This window comes from Elgaria multicarinata, chromosome 2 (genome assembly GCF_023053635.1).
Source record: "Elgaria multicarinata webbii isolate HBS135686 ecotype San Diego chromosome 2, rElgMul1.1.pri, whole genome shotgun sequence".
Classification (NCBI taxonomy): domain Eukaryota; kingdom Metazoa; phylum Chordata; class Lepidosauria; order Squamata; family Anguidae; genus Elgaria; species Elgaria multicarinata.
Genome location: NC_086172.1, coordinates 182,545,967 through 182,567,622, shown reverse-complemented (window position 1 = coordinate 182,567,622; position 21,656 = coordinate 182,545,967). Strand labels below are relative to the sequence as shown.

The window sequence follows — 21,656 nt, the reverse complement described above, 5'->3', positions numbered from 1 at the left end:
GTGCTATATCAAATAATAATAATAATAATAATAATAATAATAATAATAATAATAATAATAATAATAATGTGAGTAGCCAAGGGCCCAAATAGTCAGTCTGAGCAGAGATTTCAACCTGGATCTCCTCATTTTGAAGCTATTCTGTGCACTTCAGGCAGCTGATTACTCATTTAATTAAAAATGTGTAAATTGCTCTTCAAGAAAGCTCAAGGAACTTCTCCTGTTACATAATTCATATATTTCCAGAAGAAGCATGCACAACTCTTTGGTTGCTATAACAATGCGAGCAGATCGGTTTGTGATCACATAGGTCTCCTGTGCAATCTAGGAGCAACCCTCAAACCTTTGGACATTCAGTCCTTATGCCTGTTGTACTACAAGGTTACCTGCTTTGGGACAAGTTGGGCGATTGAGAAATTAATAGGTTTCTTTTTGGCTCCCTCTGTCCAGATATAAGGACATGAAGCAAGGTCATTTGCTCAGTGACTTAACTATCCAGGTCTTTCCAGAAGCAGGGGCTGTTGAATAATGTACAGAACAATTTTTCTTCGTGAGATAGAAAGTAAGGGTACAATCCAGCCAGAATTAATCATGTTTAATTTGCATTAATGTCTATTGGAATTAAAAGCACAGATCTAACTTTTTTGCCTTTGAAGTCTGATCATTGATAACTTTTGCCCTTCAGGGTCTTTGCTGTTCGGTTAGCGTCAAATACGATGTATGATATTTATAATGCTTGACCTCAGAAGTTGGGGAACTTTCTCCTATGGCTCTCTTTCTTTTAGCTACAGGAAAGCAGTACTCACGGAGTTTGACAGGGTGCAGAAAGTTCAGTTTTAAAAGTGTGGAGTTTAATATGTCTGCTTGTATTAAAATCTGATTGCATTACCAAGCTACTTTAAAGAGAGTGTTACTGTAACTGTAATTACAAAAAAAATCAGAGTGATTAGATGGAATGTGGTTTTTTTTATTAAAATCTGATCAATCTCCCCTGGCTGAAAGTGGTGAACATATATGGGGAAAATGGCAGTCTTCATGTTGCATTCCCCATTGCAAACAGATGAAAGTGGCTAGAGTCCAATAAAGAGTTTGTCTGCTGTGCTTGAGCTGAGCTTTACGTTGGGCTGTGACCTGTGTGTAGGAAGAAATGTTTGGTCTTGAAATTCCAGGGCGTCGGTGTTTCCATTGCCTCCACAGAACAAAGGGTATAGAATAGGTGTGGTTAGATCTTCATTGGGCACACCTAATTGACAATAGCTTTCAAAGCCAAGAAGTGGTTTTTCAGATGTGGCTCTTCAGAGGCAAAGGAAAGGAAGTCAAGGTGGAATAAACATTAGCCAGTTGTTGGCCATTCAAACTGGCCAGTGTCTGGGTTGTTAATTTTGTAAAATTCATTTGATTCTGTTTTCATAGAATCATAGAATAGGAGTGTTGGAAGGGGCCTCTAAGGCCATCGAGTCCAACCCCCTGCTCAAGGCAGGAATCCACCCTAAAGCATCACTGACCAATTTTCTCAGAGATGAGCCCTGCTGGGTGAGACTAAGGTTGGGCCATCTTGATCAGCCTTCTGCTTCCAAAGGTGCTCAGCCAGGTGGTTCTGGGAACCCCTCAAGAAGAGCGTGCAGGAAATACCTTCCCTGCTTTGTCTCTAGAAGTACCGGGCATTTGCAGTTCAAATGGCTTGAGGGTGCCATTCTAGATTGTAAAGGCTGTTTTGGTTCAAATTTGAGCAAAGATATTCTGGCAAAATAATAAAGGGTTTTGGTAGCGTCTCTCATCTCAGCTCTTGAGTAAACTTAGCAGGGTTTCCCAATCTTTTTGAGCCCATGGGCATGTTTGGCATTGTCATAAAATGGCATCCACAGGGGAAGCCATTCACGCCCATTCACAAAACAGCTGCCAGAGCCAGTGGTAAAACACCTATTTCCCTGGAGGCAAATTGGTGAGGCTGAGAGTCAAGTAACGTCCAAGAACCTGATTTACAAGGGAGAGATGGGATGGGAGCCCCAAAATACAGAACCACTAATTTGAACCCAGTTTTCTTCATCAATAGAACACCCATTTCACAGAAGACAATGGGACACACCCACCCACCCACATACACACACAGGAGAAAAAGCATGCATAGCCCAAAAGAAAAGGGGGAAAGCACAGACCATTTGCTTTCCTGGGCTCCAGCTTCCCCCTTTTCTGGCCTCACCCCAGATGTCCCCATCTGTTCTTTCCACGCACATCCCCCACCCAACGCACACATGTGGAGTCCTGTCTGCCCCATTTTCTAGCCCTCGCTCCACAGCCTCCCATGTTGCTCGGCGTTGCCTGCTTTTCCTCCTTCAAGCCACCGATACACTGGCTCAGCCGCTAGGCGCCCGCCTCTCTCTTCTCCAACCAATCCAAAGGCCGGCTGCCACTGATGAGAATGGACATGAGTGTGTGTAGCAAAGGCACCCTGAGGAGCAGCAAGCAGGCAGAGGAGCAGCTCAGGGCGAGCACCTGACCTGGATTTTTTTAGTGTCAACTGTTGCAAGGAACAGATAGTCTGGTCGGCTCTATTGCAGGTCCCGGGGGGCAGGGGTTGGGGGTCCCATTGGATGAGTCCTTTGGATTGATAACTTGTTAAAGAACTATAGGAATGGACAGCAGGGAAGTTTGCAGAAGACACCAAATTATTCAGGATGGTGAAAACCAAAGTGGACTCCAAAGAGCTCCAAAACGGTCTTTCACAAAATGGCAAATAAGGTCCTATGTAAATAAGGGTGAAGTGACACATATTGGGGCAAAAAGGCCAAGCTTTGCATACACACTGCTGGTGTCTGAAAGGCATATGCCAAGCTAGTTAATACATGGGAAAGAACTGAAAATAAAATTGCCAGGATTACAATGTCTTTATATAAATGCACGGTGCAGCTGCATTTGGGATACTCTGTGCTGTTCTGAGAACTCTGTCTCAAAACGCCATCGTAGAAGTGGGAAAGTTCAGAAAGGGGCAACCAAAATGCTCATGGGGTTGGCACACCTTTCCTAGGGGGAAAGGAAATCCAGGTGTTTGAAGCTTCGGGGATTATTAAAGATGACTACATTGACAGATCTGCCTTAAGCTGAGTCAGGCAATGGTTCATCGTGCCCCATCATGGCTACTAGGAAGCCATAGCTCAGTGGTAGAGCACAAGGTCCCAGGCTCAAGCTCGGGTATCTTGAGAACCAGTGTAGCGCTGGACTGGAATTCAGGGGATCCAGCTTGTAGTCCCACTCGCCCGACTTTGGCCGGTTGCTGCCTAATCTAGCTCACAAGGTTTATTGTGAGGAGAGGAGGAGGACTGTGAAAGGCTTGCAAGAGGAAAGAAGGCAGGAAATAAATGTAATAATAAAATAATCAGTGTCTGGGTAGAGCTGGGCAAGGCCCCCTTCCTGAAGCCCTGGCAAGCAGCTGCCAGTCAGTGTAGTCAGTGCTGAGCTAGATGAGCCAGTGGTCTGATTTCTAGAATCATAGAATAGCAGAGTTGGAAGGGGCCTACAAGGCCATCGAGTCCAACCCCCTGCTCAGTGCAGTAATCCACCCTAAAGCATCCCTGACAGAGGGTTGTCCAGCTGCCTCTTGAAGGCCTCTAGTGTGGGAGAGACCACAATCTCCCTAGGTAACTGATTCCATTGTCGTACTGCTCTAACAGTCAGGAAGTTTTTCCTGATGTCCAGCTGGAATCTGGCTTCCTTTAACTTGAGCCCGTTATTCCGTGTCCTGCACTCTGGGAGGATCGAGAAGAGATCCTGGCCCTCCTCTGTGTGACAACCTTTTAAGTACTTGAAGAGTGCTATCATGCTTGATTTGGTATGAAGCAGCTGCTTAAGCACATCCTAAGAGTTGGGGTCTGGCTAAGGAAGGGTCTTCTCTTGCTGTGTTACCCGAGACGTTTATTAACTGAAGAAGCTGCAGATCGAACCTGGGACCACCTGCATGGAAAGGTGTGTTCTAGGCCCTTCCCATAAATTATGTATTCTGTGGGGAAAGTGTACGTAGAGAGATTCTCCTTCATAACATCAAATTCAAGATTGTCTGGAAGAATTGATTGTCACAGTCAGAATAAACAAGAAAACCCTTCACGCAACATAGTGTTTTATGGGATTTGCTGCCACAAGGTGTGATGGATGGCCACTGGCTTAAAGGCCTTCAATGGTAACAGAAATTAATGTGCAGGGACCGTGTCCCTCTGTAGGCCAGTGGTTCTGGGGCATCTTCCCTTCATGGCCTGCTTGAGTCTGTTTGGCCAGATTTTGAAACTAGATGGGCCCTTTGGTCTGATCAGCGGCTTCAAGTACTCCTCGTATGTGCCTAACGGGTTGAGAGAACTCTTCAATTAAAGCAGAGCAAGCTTTAGACTGGCACATTCTTTCCTGGGTCCAAGAGTTCTGCACCCGGGTCTTGATTAGGTATTTCCTTAAGTACTGAGTTTGCTTGGTCAGCTGTTCAGAGGAAGCCACAGGACTGAGTGCCCAGATGGCGAAGAAGTGTCATGCTTGCTGCCCCCCCTCCCCAACGTCTACGTGTGAATGGAGCTTACATGTGAACAAGCTGCCTGTGTGGAGGGCGGGGGCCATGGGGGTGATCCATCTCACCCCTCCATGCGTTGCACAATGAAAAGCTCTTGTGTTAATTAGCTTACAGGCAGGCGTTGCTGAAAGACACAGCAAAGGGGTTCAAGTTGCTCTTGTCCTTCTAGGGCAAAGTGGCAAATGAAGTTTGTCTGGATGCCCTTGTGGAACGGGATTGTAACATTGCCCTCATCTGCATCCATTTCAGATAAAACGGCCTTACTTTCATGTTAAACCTCTGGAGAAAACCCAGCTGAAGAATTGGAAGGAGTACTTGGACTTTGAAATCGAGAATGGAACCCATGAGCGAGTGGTGGTCCTCTTTGAGCGCTGTGTGATCTCCTGTGCCCTCTATGAGGAGTTCTGGATCAAGGTATGGGGCGTTTCCCCCACCGCACAACGCTTTTCCTTTGCAAACATTGATGATCAGTGACTAACCTTCTGTACTCTTGTTTGAATGTTGTTCATGTATAACTATATCTGTTGCATTAGGAGATGGTCTGCTTGCAACCAGATTTGACAGCTGCATATGCCAACTTCGTTGCCTCTCTTCGTCCTTCCTTACAGAAACTAGTCTAATGGTTCAATAAAGGTGCTGAGTGGGTTTAAACACAAGAATTTTATAGTTCTCTCAAGTATTTAGCAACCCAGAGTAAGCTGTGAATCATTCAGTCTCTGCTCTGTCTTCAAATGCAGTATGCCAAGTACATGGAGAGCCACAGCATCGAAGGGGTGAGGCATGTCTACAGCCGGGCCTGCACGATACACCTCTCGAAGAAGCCAATGGTGCATTTGCTCTGGGCTGCTTTTGAAGAACAGCAAGGTGAGGGAAGGAGTGTGCGCGCCCGGTTATGTTGAGGGAATGGGGGTCGGAGGGATGCCATGAAACGAAATGGCCAGCATGAGATAGCTGTAGGCCAGTAGACTGTGCTGCTCCGTATTACTCCATTCATTCATAGAATAGCAGAGTTGGAAGGGGCCTACAAGACCATCGAGTCCCACCCCCTGCTCAATGCAGGAATCCACCCTAAAGCATCCCTGACAGGTGGTTGTCCAGCTGCCTCTTGAAGGCCTCCACTGTGGGAGAGCCCACAACCTCCCTAGGTAACTGATTCCATTGTCGTACTGCTCTAACAGTCAGGAAGTTTTTCCTGATGTCCAGCCGGAATCTGGCTTCCTTTAACTTGAGCCCGTTATTCCGTGTCCTGCACTCTGGGAGGATCGAGAAGAGATCCTGGCCCTCCTCTGGGTGACAACCTTTCAAGTATTTGAAGAGTGCTGTCATGTCTCCCCTCAATCTTCTCTTCTCTAGGGTAAACAGGCCCAGTTCTTTCAGTCTCTCTTCATAGGGCTTTGTTTCCAGACCCCTGATCATCCTGGTTGCCCTCCTCTGAACACACTCCAGCTTGTCTGAGTCCTTCTTGAATTGTGGAGACCAGAACTGGACGCAATCATAGAATAGTAGAGTTGGAAGGGGCCTATGAGGCCATCGAGTCCAACCCCCTGCTCAATGCACTTTTTAGGGAACTTTATGCTGCCCTTTATCCAGGTTTTCAAGGTGAGATACAACATTCATTTCAAAGCCCAGGGTCTTTTCATTTGAGACAGCGGTTGGCAACAAGCAGCTGACAGATTAGGCCTGGCCAGAAGAGAAGTGCTTTCTAGAGGGGGTAAGGAAGTGCTTCATATGGTCAGCCTTATACAGTATTGCTAATCCCCCCCACCCCGCCCCCATGTTCCAAAGAGGCCCTTTCACGTTATTCCCACAAGAGACCCTCTTTTTAAATTCAAGGCTTTGCTGTTCGTTGTGGTTGCACATTGCTGCCTGTGCCAACTTCGTTGTTTATCTGAATTCTTTTCTAAGCCCAATTGGAGGAAGATTGGATTATGCAAAGAATATGATTTTTTCAAAGGGTTGTGAGGGCAGGAACTAGAAGAAAAATGTAAGCAAGGGCATACAGCTGCATCGTCTGAAATTTGGAATTCAGATTCCAAAGCATTACAAGCCCGGTGCATTGAATAAATCATGGGTTCACTAGGCAGCCGTTAATTGTGGCTGTCAGCAGTCACCCAGACTCCAGTTTCCCATGTTCTCTAAACTGGGCTGAAACGAGAAAGAGAACCTCTCCACCTCTGTGCTGGAGGGCTTGCAGGGAGGCAGACGCTTTTCCTCACTGAGCAATGAAGGAGGAGGGATTGTGACCAGTTGTGAAGAGCCTCCACTTCTTCCTTCCTTGAAACTGCAGCACAAATGGGAGTTTGGAGGAGGAGCTTCTGGGCATCTTGGCACAGGTAGCAAAGGGGTAAAAGGAGGGCAGCTGACGCTGGTCTTGGGCCTCTCGGCAGGCGGTGTGCAGGAGGAATCCTAAAGGCTCTGTTCAGTGTGGTGCACCTGCCAGAAAAATTCACAGCCCACACACATTCTGTCCTGCTTTTAGGGAATATCAATGAAGCCAGAAGAATTCTGAAGACGTTTGAGGAGAATGTTTCTGGGCTGGCCATGATTCGCTTACGGAGGGTTAGTCTAGAACGAAGGCACGGGAACATGGAGGAGGCGGAGCACTTGCTCCAGGAAGCGGTGAAGAATGCCAAGTCGAGCTACGAAGCCTCCTTCTTTGCCGTCAAGCTCGCTCGGCATCTTTTCAAGATCCAGAAGAGTCTCCTGAAAGCCAGGAAAGTTCTCTTGGAGGCCATTGATAGAGACAGGGTACGTACATCTTGGAGGGGTTGCTAGGCATTGCTTTGCTGCTGCTGCTGCTGCTTCAAAGGGGGCCTCGTGGCTGGCAACTGTGATGACTCCTCTTGACTCTGCCGTGTGACATGGAGACACCAGTCCCTCTAAGCTGACGTTGCCTCGCTTGCCTTCCCACGACTGCGCTCCCTTATTCCCCCCCCCAAAAAAAATCTTCAGGCTTCCCTTCAAAGCAGGCCTAGCTTGGCATGGGAAGTAGCTGCCATTGGAAGTGTAGGGTGGTACTGATTCTGGAAGTGCAGGATCAGAGAACTTGGAATGGCTAACTCCTGTGTAAGTTTCCTGTTGAATATTTGCGTGGTTTTGTTCGTTTTGCCTAGGATAACCCAAAGCTGTACCTCAACTTGCTGGAAATAGAGTACAGTGGAGACCTGAAGCAGAACGAAGAGCACATCATTGAGTGTTTTGACAAAGCTATTAGTGGGACGTTGGCTATTAAAATGAGGATCATCTTTTCTCAGCGAAAAGTGGAATTTCTTGAAGATTTTGGCCTGGATGTGAACAAGTGAGCTCTTACTTGGAATTATATCAGCATTTGGGAATTGGCTAGCACTTGAGACGGTGTTAAAATCCGTTAGTGGCATTCAGGCCACAAAGGCCTTGATGGGACTCCCAACTTTAATAGAATATTTCACTGCTACGGTACAGTTCCCAAACAAATTAAGGCAGGAGGCTCAGCTTTCATTTATGTTCAAGTGTTTTCTGGATTCCACCTTTTATATCTGACAGGTGCTTGTTGTGGGTGAAATCCAGTATTTCCCTCCACTTACTGAGCATATTTCTGAGCTGTAGAGGGAGGAGAGAGAGAAAAGGCTTTCTGCCCTGTGTTACTACCAGTTTCATATTGAAAGATCTGGAGGTGCTGAAAATTGGGGTGATAAGTAGATTGCCCCAATATGTTACTTAGGTTTGTGGCAGAATTTGCTCAGAGTGGGGCATCTCAAGCTTACAAGTGGAAAGGTCTAACCTGTGGATATTGTCTCTCTCCTTCCTTTCTGTAGGCTTTTGGACGCCTATGAAGAGCACCAATCCCTTCTGAAGGAACAAGAATGTTTAAAGAGGAAAGCAGAAAACGGGTATGGATGCTTTCATTGGCTCATACAGGCATTGGTGTTGTCCTGAAACAGTTAAGCTGTGTCTGGGTTCTATCACTGTCAATGGAGGCTGGCATAACTTCCAGAAAACACCACCATGTTGGTGGAGAAAGCTGGGGTGGATCTCTTCTGTTTGATATATTAGTTGACTGTTTTGAGGGAGAGAGAGAGAGGAGAGGGACAGTTTGAAGTGGTATAGCCCAGGCACAGATTTATTATTTCAGTGAGAAGTGGGCCAAAGTTTGCATAAGTAGGAGGAGTTTAACAAGAAGCCCCTCATATGTAGGGTCTTGGTGTGTGTTTTTAAGGCAGAAACAATCTGGCGTTTCACTTATGAAAGCCCTAACTCTTAAACATAACTGCTTGGGAGCTTCTCACTCCATTCACATAAAGTATAAGTAGCTAATGAAAAGAAGCCTTAAATACACAGAATAAAATGTGTAGGGATAGGCCAGGACAAAGGTTTTGGGCTTTGGGACACTTCAGGCTGTCAGGTTTTCCCTCCAAGCTCATCAGGGATTCTTAAGAGCTTGGCAGCTTTTAGGGGGAGTAAATAATTATGAGTTGTTCTGTTGAAGATAGATGAGAAGCAGCTGAAGCTAAACAGCCTCTGAATTGGCAGGGTGAAAAGTATCTCAGGCTTTATTTTTTCAATTTCTATACCACCCAGTAGCTGAAATCCACAAGGCTTGAATGCTCTGTCAAATGTAAAATTTCCATGCTGTGGCTGACTGGTAACATTTATGAAATTATTTGCAAGCCTCCAGTTTAACACATTCTAAAGGCAGCTCACAACAATGCGAAATACTATTGAACTCAAAGGTATTAACCCAGCAGACACTTTAAAAACACAGAGCTATAAAAGGATAATGGGTAAAAATAAAAAATTAAATCATTACTGAAGGACGTGCTGGAAAGGCATAGGATTTGGTGCCAGACAAGCACATCTAGGGTATTTATTATTACCGTTATACCCTTCCTGCCTTCCCTCAGGAGCATTCCACATTGGGGGGGTGGGGGTGGTACTAAAGCTGAGAACATCACCTCACCGTTCATCACCCACCCAATTTCAGAGCAGATCACTTGGTGTTCTGTCAGGTAGTGGTCTCAGGTGGTGGTCAGTTTTTAGGCAGGTTATACCCAATTAATGGATATATCACCAGAGCAGAAGTGTTCTGCAGAGAAAAAAGAGAGAGAGAGAAACAGCCCAGGCATAAGACCCTCGTCCTGCTGGCAATGTTTCCATCCCTAGCTGCCTGCAATGCCCGGTGATCAGCCATTCCTTCAAATCCGTCTGTCATGAATCAGTGTTTGACTTGCACTGGGAGTGCAGGGCTGAACAGCGCTCTAAGGATAACAGTGCTTTTGTTTAATCTTGCAGCTGTGAAGAGCCAGATGAGAAACGAGTCCATGGTGATGAGGCAGCTCTTGCGTCTGGGCAAATGACGGATGGAGACATGCAGGCAAATCAGGCTGCCTACAATTATAATGCCTGGTACCAGGTAAGCATCAATTGCTTGGAAAGTTTCAGACTAAGCCTATTTTGAAAGCAATCTTCATTGATCCCCGCCAAACTAAATCACTAGCTTTTGATGTAGTGGTTGCCAGTCTTTATGGCAGGGTGAGATTAAAAATGTGGGTGTCCTTACAGCTGGTATTGCAAGGATGGGAAACAGTGGTCAACCTCAGTAGATGCTGCAAATATTCCTTTTGCAGTTTTGTCGGTAGGCAATCTCAGTGTTCTAGACATTGAGCAGGGAGTTGGACTCGATGGCCTTCTAGGCCCCTTCCAACGCTATTATTCTATATTTCAATAGCAAGGTTGCATTTCAGCATGTTACTTCTTAGGTGTATGCTTTTGTGCTCGTATGGAAGGTGCTCCTCTGCTAACATATCCCCCATTTTTTTTCCTCCTCTAGTACAACTATCCTAATGCATGGAATTATGGACAATATTATCAGTCCTCTTCAACCTGAGCAGAAGAACACAATTTGAGCAGAAATGGGGTGTTTTGTTACTTTTTTTTAAATGGGGATGTGAACAAATTGTCACGTGATATTTTGTCTTTTCTGCATGTGCAATGAGCTGATGTTCACAGGGTTCTTGTGACAAATTCATGTGTTAATTGATATTTTGCTGTACACTTAAGTTTAACAGGAATTCATTTTCCTGCTACTAAATTATCAAGAAATTACATGGAATAATATCTTCAGTTCACATGCCCTCAGGAATGTTAATTTGCAAGCCCATAACACTTATTACTGGCCAAAGTGATGATCTGAAGGGGACTAAAACAAGCTCACCCCACTCCAGGAAATAATGCTTTCCTTGAACCTTCCGTTCCCATCCTTCTATTCTAAAGTAATGTCTGTGAACATTTTCAAAGTCCCAATTCTAAACCACTCCCTTGCCTGGTTCTGTTGGGCTTTTTCCGTTTACAATTGCAGCATCCAAAAACTGTTGAGAGTTGTTTTTTTAAAAAGACATTAAAGGTTGGGGCTTCATAATGTGTAGGGCATCTTTTTGGGTTTAAAAAGTGATTAAAATGAAGTGTATTGCTAGACCCATGCTGTGTTTGGGGTGGATTTTGTATTGGAATTTTCATGTACAAGTTTAGATCATTTGTTTAAAATGTCTTTTTGTAATAAAACCAAATTGTGTAAACTCACTGAACAGAATGTATTTCTTGATAGAGGGGCTTCTCGTTAAACTTACTCTGGATCACGGAATGCTACTGGCTGAATGCTGCTATTGAGGGCAGTTTTCTAACCTACATTACTCTTAAGTCAGTTCTGAATTCCCCTGATAGGAAAGAACTATTTAAGTCCAGTTTACGGATAGGAAAACACCTGACTCAAGTTTGCTTGCCCCAAGGGGAGACGTAGATTTTATGGAAGTGCCCCAGTCTTAAAACGCCCGTGCCTATAACTCTGGTTTACACGCAAGCACAAGGAAATACATCGTTAAGAAAACCGGCTTGTGTGTTTACACCCTGGTCCCTGTTTCCTATGCAACATGCTCCCCCTAATTGAATTGGGGCAGAAACTGATGAAGGAGAAACCTTCTCACTGTCCTTCCTCAGCAGAGCTCCAAAGAACACATCAGCCAGCAGTACTTTGTCAAAGAGTTTGCTACTAGTAGTCCATAGAAGGTCAATAAAAGTCAAAGCCACATTTCAGCCAGTCTTTAGTAATATGGATGTTGTACAGCAATTACATTAAAAGCCTCCCCACCCCACCCCCACCTCCCTGTATAAGATACAAGGCCACATTTGGGTTCAAGAACATCTGCGGTTATCCAAGACAAGAGCGGAGAGATCCATCAGTCGATGTCTACCAGTTCAACTTCAAAGAAAAGTTTTGCATTTGGTGGAATCCTGAGGTATAGAAGTTAAGGAATTTCTTCTGCAGTAGAGGTTACACTTTGTAAATATGCTCACGCGCCAGGGTGATTTTACACTGTTCAAACAGGCAACTGACTGAGCCATTCAAGTTTACAAGATGTGTGGAGGGCAGAAAAGAGGAGGAAGCAGCCGCTGTCATTGCATTTAAGGATACGTGCCCTATTTTCCTTGTACTGAATTGGAAGCACCTTTCCCAATCTCTGAAGAGCACCCACCCTCTAGTTCAAGGGCAGAAATACTTCCCAACTAGGTAAGGATGATTTCTTTTAGAACAGTGCCACTTCCTGTCATGGGACTGATTTTTCTCACCTCTGTAGCTCATAATGCTGGAATTGGACTATAGCAATTATTGTTGTTTTTAAATGGATACTGTTTTTATACTGTTTTTATGTTTTTTTTTTTTAAAAAATGTATACTTTTAATGTTTACTATTTTTAATGTTGTAAACCGCCCAGAGCTTCGGCTGTGGGGCGGTATATAAATGTAATAAAATAAATAAATAAATAAATAAATAGCAGATGCCCGTAAAAAAACAGCTTGGCATGAAATGGGAACCTGAAATGTTCTAGCCGCTCCTCTTGCCTGCTTCCTCCCCCCATACCGCTCGCCTTTTGCATATGTTCACTACCAGCTCAGCTGAATCAACACCAGTTACGTGTTTTTCCAAACATTTTGCCAGCAATGTGACCAATTGGAGGACACACAAGTTCTGACTTTCCCTTCACCAATTCAGGCTGAGAAAATTGACACACACCCCTCCTTCATGTCAATCTGTAAACGATTCAGCAGCAAACTTCATTAGGATACTTGGCATCAGGCTGCCCTTTCTTCCCATACGCCCATTCTGGCTCTATTTCCAGGTGAGCCTTCTCCCCTTTGCTCATTGTCAGCAAAGCTTCATCCCACTGGAAAATAAGAATAACTTGAAAAACACGCCGGAAGGTGCACACTTCTGATCAGATGGGTATTAAAACAACATGGATACATAGAAGAATATCTTTTAAAAGTAGCCCACGATGTCTGTTTTAATCACGATTGGAAGTGAAATGACTTTCACTGCTTAGCAAGATGGGGAGGAGAGTCGTGTTGCAGCTGAGCATGTGATGCCACCACGCCCCAATCTTGGTGAGCTGTAGAAGCCATTTCCAACGGCTCTGATACAAGGATTACCGAGTGCAGAAAGGAAAATGCATTTTGGCATACTTCCTACATTGCCATTCTACAGCAAGCTAGAGGAAGTTCAAGGGCAGATGGGATAAAACACGTCAAAAGTTCTTCCTGGGAGAAATGCAGGCAGGTGGCCTGACAACCTGCTGGCAAAAGCCACGTCCTGATGATGGAACCCTGACAGGAACACACCAGCTGCATCCACCCACCCTGGCATACTCACGCCTCGGATCACTTTTCCAACGCCAACTTTGAAGCTCAGCGGTTTTGAGGCTTTCTTTTTCTTTGAACCTGAAAAGACAGTTTGCTCATGAACCTCTCAGACGGGAAGCATAGCAATGTTTTGGACTTCTTACAAATCTCACTTTTTAGTACACTGCTTGGTTATTTCTCCTCGCCCCCTCTAGAACATGGGCCCACCCCAATTCTTATGGAAAGGCAGCAGTTTCGCAGGACTGGCACCACAATTCTGGTGCAGAAGAAAGTTTTATTTATCTATTTTTTAATCACATTTATATACCGCCCCAGAACCAAAGCTCTCTGGGCAGTTTAACCCCACGATATCCATTCACTCAAATTCCAGACCAACCAAAATGCAAAGTCACGAAGAAACTAAGGAGCAAAGCTAGCCGTTGCTACAGAAGGAGAAAGACATTCCAGGTGGCGAACGTCACTGGTGTGACTTCCATTGAAGGGCTGCACAACTCCAACAGGCTCCTGGTGTCAAATTACACATTTGGGGGCCATAGTTCAGCTTACTGACAACTGAAGCAGCAATGAGCAATTAAATTTACCATATTTGCTTTATCAAAATGGAGCACAAAACATTGTTTAACAAGAAACTCTGGTTTTCTTTACACTTTGCTTGGGAACTTGATGGTGTGGCACATCTCTGGTGCAAGATCCACCGGCATGTGTCGGAAATGCTGAACACCCTCCTGTGGTAAGAGCGGGAAAGCCGCTCCTCCCTATGGAGGAAGTTCGTTGTCCAGCCGAGAGTCAAGGTGATATGGACAAAAGCGGATAAGATTCCAACAACGCGTTTAATGATGCAACTGCCTCAGACTCATACAAGGAAGACAGCATGAGCCCCGTTCTGTGGTTACAGCAGTTGTTTTATACACATTAGATCTTTCAAGGCTCATATCTTGTTGCTATTCTTTTCGAGGCATGGTGGTGTGCCAAGTTTTCTCAGTAGAAAATGATACTTCTAGCTTTTGCTTAGCAACTGGAAAATTCCTGTCAGCCCCTGTCAAAATTCCTGCAGCTACGCACTTTGCCCTTCTTTTATCTAAGCTAGTGCAAGATTTGTTTCCCAGCGGTTATAGCTGGGTGACGTCTGTGTAGTTCAAGGACTTCGTAAAATCCCCCACACCCCACCTGTTTCAGGGCGTCTTGCACTGGAACAGAACACCTTGGATCTTGCAGAGCGAAGGAAGAGCTATATCTGCACGAATACCACTGCTGTTTGGGCAGAGGCTGTTTGAAGAGTGTGGTTCAGTTGGCAGCCAAAGGAGCCATTCGGGTACCAAACTCTGCTGTTCTAGGAAGGGCCACAGTGCAATTAAACAAGCAGAGGTGACAACATGGAAACAAAGGAAGCTGCCCTTATACTGTCCAATCATTTGCCCACCTAGCCCAGTATTGTCTGCACTGACTGGTTCTCCAGGGTATCAGGCAGGAGCCTCTCCCAACCATAACTACAGAAACCATACGCTGAAACTATGACCCTTAAGGAGGAGGCTTTCCTGTCCACTTGCACCCACCCCCACTGCAGATGAAAGGGCGGGAGGAGAGTTGAAGAAATTGTGCTCCCCTCAAGCGCTGAATGGATGTTGCCCCTGACGATCCCATGGGAAGAGACTAGATGGAATCTCATTGGAGCCACTGCAGACTGCCCAGACAGGAGTGTCAGTGGCCTGAGGTGTTGCTTAACTCCCGTTCATTTTACGGAAGACATTTCTGCTCCATCTTCATACCGTCAGTCACAGCTACTCATACCTTTAAAAGTTTCACTACCTCTGTGAAGAAGAGCAATACAAGCTACTTTTTCCTGAACACTTACTGGTCTGGATATTACTATCGAAGACGGTTCCATCTTGCAGCTTCCCTGTGTACCAGCAGTGAACAACGTCACCCTTTTTGGGAAAGTTGATTTTATCCCCTTTTTTCAGAATTGACTTCGTATATTTTGCAGGGCCCTGGTTTGGAAAACAGAAAGAAACACAACTGTCATTCTCATTTTTTCACCATTCCAAAAATATAAAAGACTGACCAAACTTTTGTACAAAAGAACCAAGGACAGACACATATTTTAAATTGTTTCACATAGCTAGGAACTACATTGTGAAACAAGATGGCGAAGGCTGTTATTCTATACAGACAGGCCAGGGAGTAAGTCCCATTAAACACAAAGGGCCTCATTTCTGAGTATACATGCATAGGAGTACTTTACTGGATCAGACTACAGTCCATCTAGTCCAGCATTCTGTCCACACAGTGGCCAACCAGCTGCCCACAGAAAATCCACAAGCAGGACATGAGTGCAACAGCACCCTCCCACCCATGTTCCCCAGCACCTAGGGTATATAGGGGGTTGGACTCAATGGCCTTATAGGCTCTTTCCAACTCAATGGACCATTATCCATGGATAGCCTTCTCTTCCAGGAATTTCTCCAGCCCCCTTTTAAAGCCATCCCAATTGGTGTCCATCACTACGTCTTGTGGAAGTGAATTCCTAGTTTAATTATGCACTATGTGTTCCTTTTATCTGTCCTGAATCTCCCACCAATCAGCTTCATGAGATGACCCCTTTGGGTTCTAGTATTTTAAGAGAGGGAGAGAAATGTCTCCCTATCCACATTCTCCATACCATGCATAATCAGGTCTCCTCTCAGCCTCCTTTTTCCCAAGCTAAACAATCCCAGTTGTTGTAACCTTTCCTCGTAGGGGAGATGCTCCAGCCTCTTGATCATTTTAGTTGCCCCTTTCTGCACTTTTTCCAGCTCCATAATATCCTTCTTTAGGTGTGGTGACCAGAACTGTACACAGTATTCTTAAGTGTGGTCGCACCATAGATTTGTATAAAGGCAGGATGATACTGGCCGTTCTATTCTCGATTCCTTTTCTTATAATACCTAACATGGAGTTTGCCTTTTAAACAACGGCCGCTATAAACACTGAGCTGTTCACCACAGTCCCAAAACCTCTTTCTTGTTTGGCCACCACCAGCTCAGGTCCCATTAGCTTATACTTGAAGTTGGGTTTTTTTTTTGCCCCAACTTACCTCACCTTACATTTGGTTGGGGGTTAAAACTCTGACCCAGTTTGTATGTCACATCTGGTTTTGTTAACGACCCACAAACGGGGATGTTGTCTTGATGTGCAAATACGGCATTCTGGGCTGTTCCGGGTTAAACAACCCAGAATGCGAAGTCCCCACGACTGCATCATCATCTTTTTAACGGAAATGTTTCTGGATCTTTGAACCAGACTAGGTATATTTGTAATGTTTCTCTTTCATTCCTGCAAGGATTCTATCTTCTCACCAACCAGAAGTGGCAAAGCATAATTGAGATGCTTATTCTCTCAAACTACCTCATCAACAATTTCCTCAGGCTTTGTCTCTTTGGGCTTGCCTTCGTCAATCTTGATATTTTTCACCTCTTCTGCAACATGCTCTGGGCTCTCTGTGCCTTTAAAGCTCTGGAAAGGAAATATCTTTCAGTGGGGCAATTCTTCATTGTAAAGGAAATAATATTATTATTTAGCCTTTTAAGTGGTGCTTTTGAATATTCCAACGATATCAGACACCTACCAGTAATATCCCTGTAAGATTAAGGATGCAATTAATCTATGCATGATTAGACAGAAGAAAGCCTCACAACTCCCGGCATTCTCCAGTGAGCCACGCTGGCTGGGGCATCTGGGAGTTGTAGGCTGTCTAAATGTGCATAAGGGTTGCACCCTAAATCAGTATTATAACTCCTCCATGCTACCGATGATGAGGGGCTGCGGCTGAGAGGGCGTGACTAGCCTAAGGCAAACTAGTGAGTTCAAGACTAGTTTATCTGGTTGAGCTTTTATATTGTATTTTATATTATGGTTTTATACTGTTGTTTTATACTTTGAATGTTTTTAATTTTTGTGAACAGCCCAGAGAGCTCCGGCTATTGGGCGGCATAGAAATGTAATAAATAAATAAATAAATAAGACCAGCTGCTGACATTTCAGCTAAATACAACTTGCTATGGAGAGTCTTTGAAGAATACACGAACCTATAAACTGGAATCCATCCCAGTGCTGTGCAGCCTGAACAGCAGCTGTTCTCCAAGGCCTCCAGCGTTACTCTTTCCCAGTCTTCCAAACCATGGTCTATGTTAATTAGAGATGCTCAGGGAAAGAGCCTGGAATCTCCTGCATGCAAAGCCCCTGCTCTGAGGGCTGCGGCCATCTGAGGTAAAGGAGGCAGCAGTCAGGCACCCTTCATCTAGAGCAGCCTTCCTCAACCTGGGGCGCTCCAGATGTGTTGAACTGCATCTCCCAGAATTCCCCAGCCAGCTGGCTGGGGCATTCTGGGAGTTGTAGTCCAGCACATCTGGAGCGCCCCAGGTTGAGGAAGGATGATCTAGAGGGTGAAATTCTGGAACCATGGGTGGTGGGTGAATCCCTGCTGAGGACATCAGAGGAACCAGCAACACTTCCAATGTTTAGATCCAACTTCATTATTTATTTAAAACATTTATATACCGCCCTATATCACTAAGATCTCAGGGCGGCGTGCAGATAAAAACATAAAAATAAATTAAACCATAATCCAAGTTAAAACAATATATAATTTAAAAACAACAGATGCAGTTAAAACAGTTAAAACAATGTGCTAGTGAGTTTAACCATCAAAGGCTTTGTTAAAAAGCCATGTTTTTACTTGGCATCAAAATGCAATCAATATTGGCACCGATCGGGCCTCCGAGGGGAGGGCATTCCACAGTCGGGGTGCTACCACAGAGAAAGCCCTCTCCCTTGTCCCAACATAGCGAATGTGTTGTGCTGGTGGGATGAGATCCTCCAACAGATCTAAGGTCTCGTGCAGGCATATATGACCTGTTACTCTTCGCAACTAAGAATCTAGTGCCTACATTTATCCCCACCCCCACCCCCACCCCGGTCCTCCTTCCCAATCCTCTTTCCTTTTGTGTCACGTCTTTTAGTTCATAAGACTGCAGGCAAGGAATATGTTACTTATCTTTGTAAGCTGCTCGGGGAGCCTTTTTAGCTGAAGGACAAGGGGGGGGGGAAATACTATAGATTTAACAATAAACTGAACTGAGGCACCTATCTCCAACTTACAAATAATTAAACGTGCCTAGAACATAAGTCTTATACACAAATTTTCTATTAATAACCTGTCCTTGGACAAGACAGGTCCCTACCTTTGTTTCAAAGAGCTGGTTATATGCTGTGATTAACTGATCCTTACTGGCCGTCTTCGCCACGTTTTTTATCTGCCCCAGTAATTTGTGCTCTGCAAGGAACTAAAAGCAAAACCAAGAGTTAGTCAGAAGGATGCATTTGCCAGCACTGCAAAGCGACCTGGAACGGGCTGCGTGTTTCACCCTGCAGGATACGCTGACATCTCAGTCGGATCAGGTGCAGGGAAGGTGAGTCTCCACCTAGAACACTATACATCCACTGTGAAAGGCTTTTTAGAATCATAGAATAGCAGAGTTGGAAGGGGCCTATAAGGCCATCGAATCCAACCCCCTGCTCAATGCAGGAATCCACCCTAAAGCATCCCTGACAGATGGTTGTCCAGCTGCCTCTTGAAGGCCTCTAGGGTGGGAGAGCCCACAACCTCCCTAGGTAACAACTGATTCCATTGTCGTACTGCTCTAACAGTCAGGAAGTTTTTCCTGATGTCCAGACAGAATCTGGCTTCCTTTAACTTGAGCCCATTATTCCGTGTCCTGCACTCTGGGAGGATCGAGAAGAGATCCTGGCCCTCCTCTGTGTGACAACCTTTTAAGTCTTTGAAGAGTGCTCTCATGTCTCCCCTCAATCTTCTCTTCTCCAGGCTAAACATGCCCAGTTCTTTCAGTCTCTCTTCATAGGGCTTTGTTTCCAGACCCCTGATCACCCTGGTTGCCCTCCTCTGAACCCGCTCCAGCTTGTCTGCGTCCTTCTTGAATTGTGGAGCCCAGAACTGAACGCAATACTCTAGATGAAGCCTAACCAGGGCCGAATAGAGAAGAACCAGTACCTCACGCGATTTGGAAGCAGTACTGCTATTAATGCAGCCCAAAATAGCATTTGCCTTTCTTGCAGCCGTATCACACTGTTGGCTCCTATTTAGCTTGCGATCTACAACAATTCCAAGATCCTTCTCGTCAGCAATACTACAAACGAGAAGGATCTTGGAATTGTTGTAGATCGCAAGCTGAATATGAGCCAACAGTGTGATATGGCTGCAAGAAAGGCAAATGCTATTTTGGGCTGCATTAATAGCAGTACTGCTTCCAAATCGTGTGAAGTACTAGTTCCTCTCTACTCGGCCCTGGTTAGGCCTCATCTAGAGTCTTGCGTCCAGTTCTGGGCTCCACTTCAAGCAGGACGCAGACAAGCTTCTCCTCCCTCTTGGAAGCAAGGAACCTGGCGAGGCTGATTCCTCCAGGCTAATCTCTCCCCACCACACACCACCACCCCAGGCAACGCACTTTCCCTTCCTTTCCCTCATTTAGGGCAAGGGAGGCCCTTGCCCATGGAATAAGGGAGAGCTAGAAGCCTTGGCTGATCTATTGCGGGTCTCCCTGAGATCTGCCCGTGAGTCAGGAGCGCCTTCTCCTGCCTGCCTGCCCACCCACGAGCAGAAGCCATCGGCCGTATTGTCCAGGCACGTCATCCCTGGTGGAGCCCACCTCGACCCAAAGGGAGAGGTGGGTGAGCAATGAATGAATATTTAGGGTGACCCTATGAAAAGGAGGACCGGGCTCCTGTATCTTTAACAGTTGTATTGAAAAGGGGATTTTTAACAGGTGTCCTTTGTATATATAGAGAACCTGGTGAAATTCCCTCTTCATCACCAGTTAAAGGTGCACGAGCTATACTAGGGTGACCAGATTTAAAAGAGGGCAGGGCTCCTGCACCTTTAACTGCTGTGATGAAGAGGGAATTTCACTGGGTTCCTCATATATACAAATGACACCTGCTGAAATCCCCTTTTCAATACACCTGTTAAAGACACAGGAGCCCTGTCCTCCTTTCCATAGGGTCACCCTAGAATATTATTACTATTACTGTTATTGATTGCGGTTACTCTGTGAAGCCCCGGGGAGGCCCTGCTGCTTCTGGGCGCAGCGCAGACGCCCCAACCCTCATTCCTCCTCCCCCCCCCACGCCCCGTGTGCCTGGAAGGGCTGCGTGTGCTGCACGGGATAACGTGGGGATGCCCGCGCACGCGGCCCCGCCTGGCCAGGGAGCCGCGAGCGCCAAGGCCTGGCCGGGGGTGGGCGGCCACGGGGAGGCAGGCAGGCAGGCAGGGCGGGCTCGGGGACGAGGCCCCCGCCGCGTCTGAGGGGAGAGGCCGACACGCGTCGCCGCTCAGCCGCCGCCCCCCCCCGCTCTCCCGTGAACGTGTGAACGGCGACCCGGGGCCCGTGGCAGCCCCGCCCACCCGGTGTGCCGCCTGCTCCTGCAGGAAGCGGACGATGTCCCGCTTGGGCAGCTCGTCGCTGCGCAGCTGCTCCGGGCTCCAGGGCCGCGCGGGGGCCGCCATGGCCTCGCCTCACGAGGAGGAGGATGGAGGATGGAGGAGGAGGGAGACGCCCGGCCCGGGGAGGTCCTCTGCTCCGAGCACAGGGGACAGGACGCCGCCGACGCCGCCGCCGTTCCCCTCACGCAGCGCGGACTGCCTTTCCCAGCATGCCCATGCGCGCCCGTGGGCAGCGCTGCTTCTCCGCGCCCTGCCGGGCATGCTGGGTAGCGCAGTCCGCGCTGAGAAAGGGCAGCCAAGGGTTCCCAAGCCCGCCCGGTGCATGCTGGGCAACGTAGTCTGTCCGCGCTGCCGGGCTTTCCTCGGTCACGTTCCTCTTGCCGGGGTCGGCCTTGCGGCGTCCGGGCAACGGATGGCCGGGCCCCCGGGGTGTGTGTGTGTGTGTGTGATGAAGCAGCAAAAGAGGAGTGCCAAAGACACCCCCCCACACACACACACACCCCGTGCACGAGTGCTCCGCGAGGCACGCTGGGAGGTGTAGTCCCAGGAGGGACTAGGAGGAGGGCTTTCTCCGCTGTGGCACCCCGGTTGTGGAATGAGCTCCCCAGAGAGGTCCGCCTGGCGCCTACACTGTACTCCTTTCGTCGCCAGCTGAAGACCTTTTTATTCACTCAGTATTTTAACACTTAATTTTAACGTAAATTTAAATTATACTGTTCTAACTCTGTATTTTAATCTTATATCAATTTTGCTGTGTGGTTTTATCCTGGTTGTGCTTTTTATACTGTATTTTGTATTTGTATTTTTAACTTGTTGGTTGTTTTATGATTTTAATTTTTGTGAACCGCCCAGAGAGCTTCGGCTATTGGGCGGTATAAAAATGTAATAAATAAATAAATAAATAAATAAATAAATAGTCCGACCCCTGCCCGGCGGAGCGGAACA

The 21,656-nt window shown here is 46.4% G+C and overlaps 2 protein-coding genes and 1 non-coding gene across 4 annotated transcripts in view; 2 read left to right on the top strand and 1 right to left on the bottom strand.

Moving 5' to 3' along the window:
• Positions 1–11,101, top strand: part of PRPF39 (pre-mRNA processing factor 39) — a 31,047-nt gene extending 19,946 nt beyond the window's left edge. For both annotated transcript variants that reach the window (XM_063118283.1, XM_063118282.1), the window contains exons 8-14: positions 4,796–4,960; positions 5,284–5,410; positions 7,026–7,294; positions 7,660–7,844; positions 8,341–8,415; positions 9,815–9,935; positions 10,353–11,101. In XM_063118283.1, coding sequence (XP_062974353.1) covers positions 4,796–4,960; positions 5,284–5,410; positions 7,026–7,294; positions 7,660–7,844; positions 8,341–8,415; positions 9,815–9,935; positions 10,353–10,409 — 999 coding nt within the window. In that variant the 3' untranslated portion in view covers positions 10,410–11,101. The remainder of the gene's footprint in view (positions 1–4,795; positions 4,961–5,283; positions 5,411–7,025; positions 7,295–7,659; positions 7,845–8,340; positions 8,416–9,814; positions 9,936–10,352) is intronic.
• LOC134393838 (small nucleolar RNA SNORD127) lies at positions 7,369–7,442 on the top strand. The gene has a single exon (XR_010025123.1). It is a non-coding gene; the product is annotated as a small nucleolar RNA SNORD127 (small nucleolar RNA).
• Positions 11,102–11,602: 501 nt separating the features above from the next.
• Positions 11,603–21,656, bottom strand: part of FKBP3 (FKBP prolyl isomerase 3) — a 431,114-nt gene continuing 421,060 nt past the window's right edge. Inside the window, exons 2-8 of the mRNA XM_063118292.1 lie at positions 20,673–20,787; positions 18,436–18,537; positions 16,601–16,708; positions 15,069–15,204; positions 13,227–13,294; positions 12,644–12,741; positions 11,603–11,809 (exon numbers count right to left, since the gene is read on the bottom strand). Of these exons, the coding sequence (XP_062974362.1) occupies positions 11,755–11,809; positions 12,644–12,741; positions 13,227–13,294; positions 15,069–15,204; positions 16,601–16,708; positions 18,436–18,537; positions 20,673–20,774 (669 nt within the window). The 5' untranslated portion in view covers positions 20,775–20,787 and the 3' untranslated portion in view covers positions 11,603–11,754. The remainder of the gene's footprint in view (positions 11,810–12,643; positions 12,742–13,226; positions 13,295–15,068; positions 15,205–16,600; positions 16,709–18,435; positions 18,538–20,672; positions 20,788–21,656) is intronic.